The following is a 9,780-nucleotide window of genomic DNA, read 5'->3' on the forward strand; positions in this document are numbered from 1 at the left end:
CCCTTTTACTGCAGCAAAGGCCCGCCCGCAGTGTATGGATCCTTTCCTGCTAATTAGTGCAAAACAAGATCGAGTTGGTCTATGATTCAAGAATTACAAACAGCCCAGAGTCGATTCATTTTGGTGATATAGCTGTTTGTGAAATATGTGCAATCGTGATGCAAGGCATATTGTAGACGCTGGGAGTCAGTGAGGAATGAGTTAATATGGATCTGAGAAATCCCTTTCATTAACAAACCAGCCAATGATTATATTCTAAGTGTTCTTTTTTTTTCCATTCCTTTTTTCACAAATATTTCAGACATATTTTTGGGAAACACATTTTTATTCTTTTGTATAGGTTTTCCAGTCCTTTACAAATGTATTCAACCGCCACACAACCACCATCAGATATGACTAAAACCATATGTTAAGGTAAGGTTAATACACAAGCAAAGGGTTTTCAACTATAATTCAAGTTTAAATAATACAAAATATTGTTCTCATTAACTTTTCTAATTTACTACAGTTTTCCAAAGAAATGAGGAAATATTGAAATAGTGTGGTGCATTAAGATACCAGATGGATTTGTTCCATGACCACTCTTGTTATTCAAAATATTTATTTTTATCTCAAATCACATTTTCCCATGGAAGTGTCATTTGACAGGTGGTCTAATAAATGTGTAAAGCATTGTTCATATACATTTATGGAGGAGGAAAAAAAAGTCTAATGGTCCAAATAGCCACAGATATGGACACTTACAATATAAGAACAAAAGTTTTGACCTACACGTCAAAAGATGTCTATAATCTCCAGGCCCAAACTGCAAACAAACAGAGAAAAAGCAAAGAAGCAGAACTCGTCTCTCAAAGACCTTTGGGACAGTATTTTTTCTCAAACTTGGGTACGTCAAACTTGCGAAGACAGCCTTTGTAGTTCATGTAGCGGATCTTCCCAAAAACGTCTCTCTCTGCCCATCCTTGGTCGTGGATGCCACAGATGGACCACATACAACCTAAACAGGAGTGCAATCAGCGATTGGCTTAACGTTACATGTATTAAGAAATAGGTCCTGTGGCGTACCCACAAATCCGTTGGGGTCTTGACCATCCAGCTCATAGCGATCGTTGAGATACAGAGCGATGGAGAGCGCCTCCTCTGGTGAAGAAGTCCACTCAAGAATCTTTTTGGCCCAATACATTCGCAGGAAACCATGCATCTTGCCCTCTGAGACCATCTGATACTAAAAAAAAGGAGGCAACAATACTGCATCTCAGACTTACATTCTTGTGTCAATACTGGCCAGAAAAGAAAAAGATGAAAAGGTTTTGATGACAGAGACATTTTGTAACAGCAGCTGCTCACAAATAAATGTCTGTCTGTTAATTCCACACTGGAGACACAGTTATTTGTAAACGAGCAATTAAAACGTTTTCCATGATTTCCATCCATTCAACTTCTGTCCTCATTAAGGTCGCGCAAAATGTGATACCTGAGCTGCATTCCACAGCTTGTCATGCGTCTTGGCTTTCTCCAGTTGCTCTTGGGTGTACAGATACGGCCGTTTATCCTTGGCGTGATCGCTCAAGCTCTTTTGAGCCCATTCATAAGCACCTGGATCGAAGAAACAGCATAAAAAAAAAAAAAACACCTAGCGGCCTTTTATTTGATCAATTGTTTTATCTTAAAAATAAAAGCCTTGGCCTGTCAACTCCTTTTTTTTGTCCTTTTTTTTTCAATCCCCTTACAAAGTTATTCTTTCAGGCCGTAATTGGCAACAAGACTTAAAAGATCTCAACTGACCCTTCACGCTATCATAATTCTTGTTGTAAAAGCAGAAGTTGTCCGTCAGTTCTCTGCGCACCACCAGCTCTTCGATGAAGGGTGCGACTGATTGACTGGCGTCCTTCCCGCCGCGCTGGACTTGCAGTGCCACACGCTGGGCAGACACGTGTCCTGATGGCATCAATTACAAAAAAAAACGGAACATCAGAAAGCAGCAGTGAACGACCCTTTATGCTATATCACAGACTAAAATACAATTAAATGTGTTAAGCCTGCCAGAACAAAAACATTTCTCTACAGATTTTTTATCTGTCACGGTTGGTCTGGAATATAATAAAAGGGTTCAACAGTAGAACTGAACCGTCCTTATGGCACGTGGACGCAAGCACTTATGCCTCTTGGTGATACACCGCTGAGACCATTGGCTCTCTGGAGAAATCAATAGAAGAGCACTATGACAAAAGCAATCCAGCGGTTTGAGGAGAAGAGGCAAGCTGCATGATGCCGCAGGAAATTGCCATACAGTCGCATTATGGATAGAGGCGCCGTAGAGCGACCGCATCGCTGGCCTAGCTAGAGCTCCATTTATGCAGAATGCCTTTTTATTGAATGAGCCCCATTCCGAAACACTTTAAAGTTGTTGTGCAGCCATTCCATTTTTTTCTGCATTCTGAGGAAGCAAAAACCGACTTTGGGTTTTAAAAGTTCCCTCCGTTTCTTTATTTACAGTAAGTAAATGCTGCATGCTGAACTCGTGTTTCTTCAGGGTTTCTACTAACCAAAGCGGATCCAAGGAGAGAGTTGGCTGAGCGCAGCAACGTTGGGATCATTACGGTGAGTGCCGAACAGTTTGAGGCGAACGTCGATGAAGGATTCTAACATGGCCATTCCCGACATGGTGCCTGGCTGGGCCCACTCTGGCTCATCCACGGTTCTGTCCACCTGCAGTGAAGCCAATGTTTTGGCCCAATCTACAGGCTGCAGGGTAGAGAGGGGGAAAAGATGTGATTAAATTGGTTCAGTCAGGAGTAGGTTAACATCCGAATCAGTGAAGAAAAACAAAAGATGTAATCTTGTTAAATTTGTGATTATATTAATCATATTTTACAGAGGGAAGATAGAAATATTTTTTTCATAAATATCTAAACCAGCGGTTCTTAACCTGGGTTCGGTCCAACCCTAGGGGTTCGGTGAGTCAGCCTCAGGGGTTCAGCAGAGGCTCCACTGTGGAGGTCTGAACACACCTGATTTATCATGTAAATTTATGATGACGCATAGCTGAACGGGTCTCGCAAAAGGCAACAGCAGAAGTCACACTGATTTGTAGGTGTGTAATTTGTTGTGAGTTCATGCACTATGTTGTTATTGTTCTTTGAACAAGATGTTAATGCATGGCTCATTTTGTGCACCAGTAAAAAACATCCATGTCTTGAATTTAAGAAAAAATATTTTCTTTTTCACTGAAGAGGGGTTCAGTGAATGCGCATCTGAAACTGGGGTTCGGTACCTCCAACAAGATTAAGAACCACTGCTCTAAATCTAATACCGTAATTTTCGGACTATAAGTCGCGTTTTTTTTCTTAGTTTGGGTGGGGGTTTTCACAAATTTTCCCCCCCCAAAAAAAAGGGAACCCGCGATAAACGAACCGCGATGTAGCAAGGAATTGCTGTAATTTGAATTTCAAGTGACGTCAGTGGCGCGGCAGTTGTTTACATAAAGGACAAAGATTCGATCGCGGGATGACGAAGATGACGAAGGGCCCCACGTACTACCAGCATCATTAGCGGCTTTGTTTGTAAGTGACACGGAGGACGAAGAGTTTGAAGGATTTAATGATTTGGAGTGACACAGAAGGTTGGATGGAAGTCGGGGGCCGACTTTGTTAACGCTACAATATAGTTATATACTAGATCTGTGGAATAACGACGAGGCTGACGTCAGGGCGCGCGCAGCTTTGTTGACAAAGGACGAGGAATTTGATCGATGAATTTCATGATTTGGAGTGACACAAATGGTTTGATAATATTTGTGTAATATGATAGTTATTTGAAATCTAATTTATATATCGTCATATAGGTCTGTGGAATAATTAGAAATGCAAATCACGACGAGTCCGACGGCGCACGTACACGGCATTGTTTACATAAAGGACGATCGATTGATTTAATGAATTGGAGTGACACAGATGGTTTTATAAACGTGTTATTTATGTAATAGTTATTAGAATAACTCTGAATGTTATGTCAGGCCCGTTTTCAGCTCTTCGTTTGTGTTTATGTCACGTTAGCATACCTATCGTTTAGCCTGTTGTTACACGTTCATGTCTGTTCTTAGTGTTGGATTTTGACAAATAAATATGCCCCAAAAGTGCGACTTATACTCCAGGGCAACTTATATATGTTTTTTTTTCACTTTATTGTGCATTTTATGGCTGGTGCAACTTATACTCCAGAGCGACTTATAGTCCGAAAATTACGGTACGTTTCTGAAATAATACCACACAAGAGATCAGTGTTTGAACTTACTTGAGTGGTTTTTGTTGCCGCGTGGGGGTGCTTCTCAACCACAGGAAAATCAGTAAGGAACTCTGGCAAAAGTTTTGTAATTTTTCCGCGGATTGTCCTGGCAGCATATTCAAGTTTAGGAGATGCTACCCAGCACGGAACAATATTGTGGGCATCAACCTGGAGAACAAAATCAAGTGCCCAAATAAAAATGACAGTAAAGTAAGTTTAGAAAATATTCAGGGAATTTTAGGTGAGCCAAATCCAGTTACCTGAATGAGTGGAACATCATCTGGAAGAGCCTTTTTGACATCATCCAACCACTTGAGAGGCTCCCTGAGAGGTGAAAAGTCCGTCACGACTGCCCCAAAGCCGCGCTCGGACACAAAGCCAGGCAGCAATTTGGTCGCAGAGCCGTGCAACAAATGGAACTCGATGTCTAGACATTTGCATTCCTGTGTGATGACAATGGCAATGACAGATACTAAAATTATTCATGTGGACAGATTGCTACAGGTTCGGCTATGTTTGAAATACACTGTTCTAAAGGACGCAGTGCTAAATATACCGTAATTTTCGGACTATAAATCGCTCCAAAGTATAAGTTGCACCAGCCTAAAAATGCACAATAAAGTGAAAAAAAAACATATATAAGTCGCACCGGAGTATAAGTCGCACTTTTGGGGCAAATTTATTTGTCAAAATGCAACACCAAAAACAGACATGAACCAGCAACAACAGGCTAAACGATACGGTATGCTAACGTGACATATACACGAACGAGGAGCTGAGAACGGGCCTGACGTAACATTCAGAGTTATTCAAGTCAGTATTACATAAATAACACGTTTATCAAACTATCTGTGTCACTCCAATTCATTAAATCCATCGATCGTGCTTTATGTAAACAATGCCGCGTATGCGCCGCATATGCTGACGTCGGACCCGTTGTAAGTTGCATTTCTAATTAGTCCACAGACCCATAAAACGATATATAAAGTATATTTCAAATAACTATCATATTACAACAAACCATCTGTGTCACTCCAAATCATTAAATCCATCGATCAAATTCCTTGTTCTTTATGTCAACAACGCCGCGCGTGCGCTACAGAGATCTAGTATATAACTATATCGTAGCATTAACAAAGTACAAGCAAAGACATGGGTTTGGTAAACGGCTCTTTATTTAACAAAACAAGAGTTCAACGAGGCAACAACTACTGAACTTCCAGCCACGGAGGTGGAAGAGAGCTCCATAGAATAGGACCGGGCGTGCGTAAAAGCCATGTCCGAGTACCATCCACCGTCCCCGGACAGCCACCTGGCCGAGCGCCGGCCCCCGACTTCAATCCACGGAGGTGAAAGAAAGCTCCGTAGAGTATGACCGGGCGTGCGTAAAAGCCATGTCCGAGCCCCATCCACCATCCCCGGACAGCCACCCGGCCGAGCGCCGGCCCCCGACTTCCATCCACGGAGGTGAAAGAGAGCTCCCGTCGAGAAGGACCGGGCGTGCGTAAAAGCCATAATAGTTTTTCAAACCTTCTGTGTCACTCCAAATCATTAAATCCTTCAAACTCTTCGTCCTCCGTGTCACTTACAAACAAAGCCGCTAATGATGCCGGTAGTACGTGGGGCCCTTCGTCATCTTCGTCATCCCAGGATCAAATCCTTTGCCCTTTATGTAAACAACCGCCGTGCGGCACGGTGACGTCACTTGCAGTTCAAATGACAGTAATTTCTTGCTACATCGCGGTTCGTTTATCGCGGTTTCACTACATCGCAGATTTTTAAATTTTGAAAATTTGTGAAAAAAATCACATACAAGTCGCTCCTGAGTATAAGTCGCTCCCCCACCCAAACTATGACAAAAACCGCGACTTATAGTCCGAAAATGACGGTAGATTTGGTTTTTGTACCTTTTCAACTTCTTCCAGACCTTTCAGCATGAAACTGTAATGTCTCAGGGTGGACAACTCTGATTTGAGAACAAACAAGCAGACACAGACGTGCAGAGGCAGGTTTTTCTTCATGGCAAGTTGTTGGGCGTGGATCAATGCCCAGTTATCTAAAGAAAAACAAATGTCAATGTGTTATTAATATGACTAAAAGGAGGAACTGAATGCTTTTTGTTCTCAGTGCACGTGATCATGTGTTAACCTTGTACTCTCTGGTCCCTTAGCATCCAATAGAGGACCCCTTCTGAGTCCTGCTTTGCCTCTTGCGTGTCTGATATAAATCGAACACGTTTCTTGTTGACTTTCATGCCCTTGTTGTCATCCCTCTCTTGTTTGACAAGGTCTTGCAGCCATTCTGATGCTTTGGCCTTATTACCTTCCTTAGTGGAGGCCAACTTCAGCTGCTTAGCACTGCGCTCAGCAGCAGCGGTCCCAGCTGCTTTGCGCTTTTTGCTTGACATGATGGTAGTGAATGACTTGGTCAGGAAAGAAAAAAATGAGCTGTGAAATAAGATCAACGAGAAAATAGAATACAGCATTAGAAAACAATACAATGCATTCTAAGAAAAAATAAAAAGAGAACGCATAACATTAAACACTGACAATAAAAACGTAACAACTATTCCTATGTACATATATGCAAAAGACTTTCATTTAAGCAGTGAGCATTTACTCGCGTTCCAACTTACGTCCTTGTAACACGATGCCTCATGCACGGTGAAAATGAGGTAAAAAAAAAAAAGACGTCCAAATCGAGAATACGGTAATTTCGAATGAAGTGCAATGCTCGTTCGTTTGTGTTTTCGAACGTTGAAAATGAAGCGGCGAGTGGTTTGCGTTTACACAAGCACTTACGGGTGAGTAATGACGTCAATATTTTGTAATACCCTCGATTGCGTTCTATTTGGCGCGACGCGTCTACTCGCATTCAGTCAGAATGAGCAGTCCCGCATATGCTGCAGTATGAAAAAAATGAAGTGTACTATATTGCTTAACTACTTCTCGTTTTGCTGTAAAATTAGAGTGACTACTAAAAATAAATTCCTTCAGCATGTTTGGCCCATATATTCTGCCATGATGCTGTTTATTTTTTTATTTTATTTTTTTAATCTCGCTACCTAGCCTGTTCTTAGCTATACAGACTAAATGGGACGCAGCCGAATCCACTTCCGGGTTACCTTCTAAACTTCATCGTCCACAGTGCAACAATAATGTTCGCGCATGCGTAGCACAGTTTACGTTCGGGTCTTGGACAATAATTTCGCTTGAAAGGGTTCGCAGAATCAAACGTCACGATTTTTTTTAGTCGTGTGTGAATGTGTGTGTGTTTTTATTTATGCGTTTGTTCGCGCTTCTCTTCGGGATGAATGAAGGCAATTTTAAAAAGCCATTGGTTCGCGATAAAGTGGACATGTCATTAGGTAAGGTCCTCAGCATGGGTGCCTAAAAATGGATCTCTCGCTGTTGCTGTCAGTCAACTGGGTTCAGTTCATTTATTGAACTTATTAGTACGCCGTTTTACTCACACATGCGATTATATGAGACTAGAAGAAAACAAACAAATGCATACATTTTGTTGATGATTAGATACATCGCAAAGGAAGTCCACTTCTATGACTTTCTGTGACTACCAGTCTCTGTTAACATTGCTCTTCTGTTTTTGATTTTTGGCAGATGACATAATTCGGTTGAATAAAAAAGAGCGACACACAAAAAGGAAACAACCCTACAAAAGTCAACAAACACGTCCCCAGCAAAGGACTCCTGTAACACAAGGAAATATGAAAACTTGGTCCATAAACAGCAATGGTATATTATCATTCTTTTTAATATTGCCTTGTCAGCACATCCATACCTACTATTACCTTGCAGGCGGCGTGTTCCGAGGTGGAGGAGGAGTAGGAACTAAATTAAGAACTCTGGTCATGCCGGGTGTGCGGAGAGGTCAGGGGGTCGTCACCCGTCCAGCAGCTGCAAAGAATACGACCCTCCTCAAGCGACCCACTCAGGTGACTTCTAACAGGACGTAACCCTGTTCACACATGTAGAAATGAGCATTGCGGACTACAAAGTTTGGGTGATTATTCAATTATTCACTTTGAGTAACGTGACATGGACAACTTGCTTTTCGGTTATTTTGTCAAAAATGAGATAGAATGTGAATTATTCAATTTTTGCATCATTATTTCATGTATGAGCCATAAATACACAAAGGCATTACAACTGTCCAATGAACGGCAGTATTATGAGTTGTTTTTCATAGAGTGAAAAATATTTTGTTTCTTTTTAGAAAACAAAGCAAAAGAGCCAACCTTTATTTCAATACAATGGCCGCGTTGAAGGAAATGTTGGGGCTTCTGCTTTGTACACAAATGTCACCAACAAGGACTCCAGTGGAACGCCAGTCAACAGACCATTTCAACTGCAGCGACGGTGAGAAAACCTTTGCTACTCATCTTCCAAAGCTGATTAGCGTGGACCTCTTATTGGTTGTTTTACAAAAATCAAACCCTGTATATGGAACGGCATTCATTTTTCGGTCCTCCTTTCCTGAAGACATCTTCCTTCCGTGCATCAGACGGATACACGCCAGGCAACATTTCTTCATCACAGAGGACTCAAGGTGATAGGATGAGTGTGTCTGATGATGAATCCAAACATTATTATTTAACATGCGTTTCTTTACTCCACATCAGGTGCAAACTTTGGTGCAGGAGCCAAATCCTCACACTCTTAACATCAGAACTCGCCCGTGAGTTGTTGTTCATTATCAAATTTTGTCGGGCAAAATCCTTACATCTCCAAACTGATTTACTAATTAGGAAATTAAAAAGCACTTCATGATGTTATCATTTGTATTTATCCACTAGGTGGCGGGCATCAACAAGTAGCACTGGATTCTTGACTGTTTCCATAGACAATTCCACGGCCATGACTCAGCCTGAGTGAGACTCATGCAACTCGGAACAATTTTGACACACAGAAGGCTAATGACTTGTTTGACCTGGTTTCTCTCCGTAGGCCTCCTTCTGCTTGGACTCTGCATGCCACAACGGCTGGCTTGGCCGTAAGTAACGTGGAAACGTCAGAGATGAAAATTCCAAAGGGGGTTCCTCTCAAATTTGACATCAACAGTGTTGGGAAACCAGTAAGTTATATAACTTACACGTTGACTTGAGGCTGACAGTTTTAGGGTGAGCCTAAAATTCGCTTGATGAGCCAACATGTCGTACTTTTTGTCTTTTCATCCTCCTAAAGCAAACGTCAATGACCTTGAATGAAAGATTCCGCATCTTCAAAGAACGACGTTCACAAATAAGTAAAGGCAAAAGATTTGTTGTCGTGGACTAGGCTTCAGGAAGAACGAAAGCCCACAGAAGCCCAACACCTCTCTATGTGCGGACTCATTTACTCCCCCAAGTGTTAACAAAACACGACAATGTGGATTCCTGTAAACATTTTATACAGTTGTATGTACCTTCAACCATTGATGTTTCTGTTGCTGATGTACTAAGAACTGCAATGTCCATCTATCCATTTTCTGTGCCGC

The 9,780-nt window shown here is 41.7% G+C and overlaps 1 protein-coding gene across 6 annotated transcripts; it reads right to left on the reverse strand.

Moving 5' to 3' along the window:
- Window positions 1-306: 306 nt before the first annotated feature.
- cpdp (CPD photolyase) lies at window positions 307-8,243 on the reverse strand. 6 transcript variants are annotated; one of them, XM_085929473.1, is made up of 10 exons: window positions 8,096-8,243; window positions 6,433-6,731; window positions 6,192-6,340; window positions 4,545-4,727; window positions 4,294-4,452; window positions 2,547-2,745; window positions 1,786-1,938; window positions 1,475-1,596; window positions 1,066-1,225; window positions 307-997 (listed from the first exon to the last, which is right to left on the reverse strand). In XM_085929473.1, the coding sequence occupies exons 1-10, from the start codon at window positions 8,155-8,157 to the stop codon at window positions 849-851; spliced, it is 1,635 nt and encodes a 544-aa protein (XP_085785599.1). In that variant the 5' UTR covers window positions 8,158-8,243; the 3' UTR covers window positions 307-848. The 6 variants fall into 6 exon arrangements, with proteins under 6 accessions (XP_085785599.1, XP_085785603.1, XP_085785600.1 ...); XM_085929477.1 differs by having other exon boundaries at window positions 8,086-8,224; XM_085929474.1 differs by lacking the exon at window positions 8,096-8,243 and adding an exon at window positions 7,409-7,423.
- Between the last annotated feature and the right edge of the window lie 1,537 nt (window positions 8,244-9,780).

The sequence above is a fragment of the Syngnathus leptorhynchus genome, chromosome 14 (genome assembly GCF_054491065.1).
Source record: "Syngnathus leptorhynchus isolate UIUO chromosome 14, UIUO_Slep, whole genome shotgun sequence".
In the NCBI taxonomy this organism is placed as follows: domain Eukaryota; kingdom Metazoa; phylum Chordata; class Actinopteri; order Syngnathiformes; family Syngnathidae; genus Syngnathus; species Syngnathus leptorhynchus.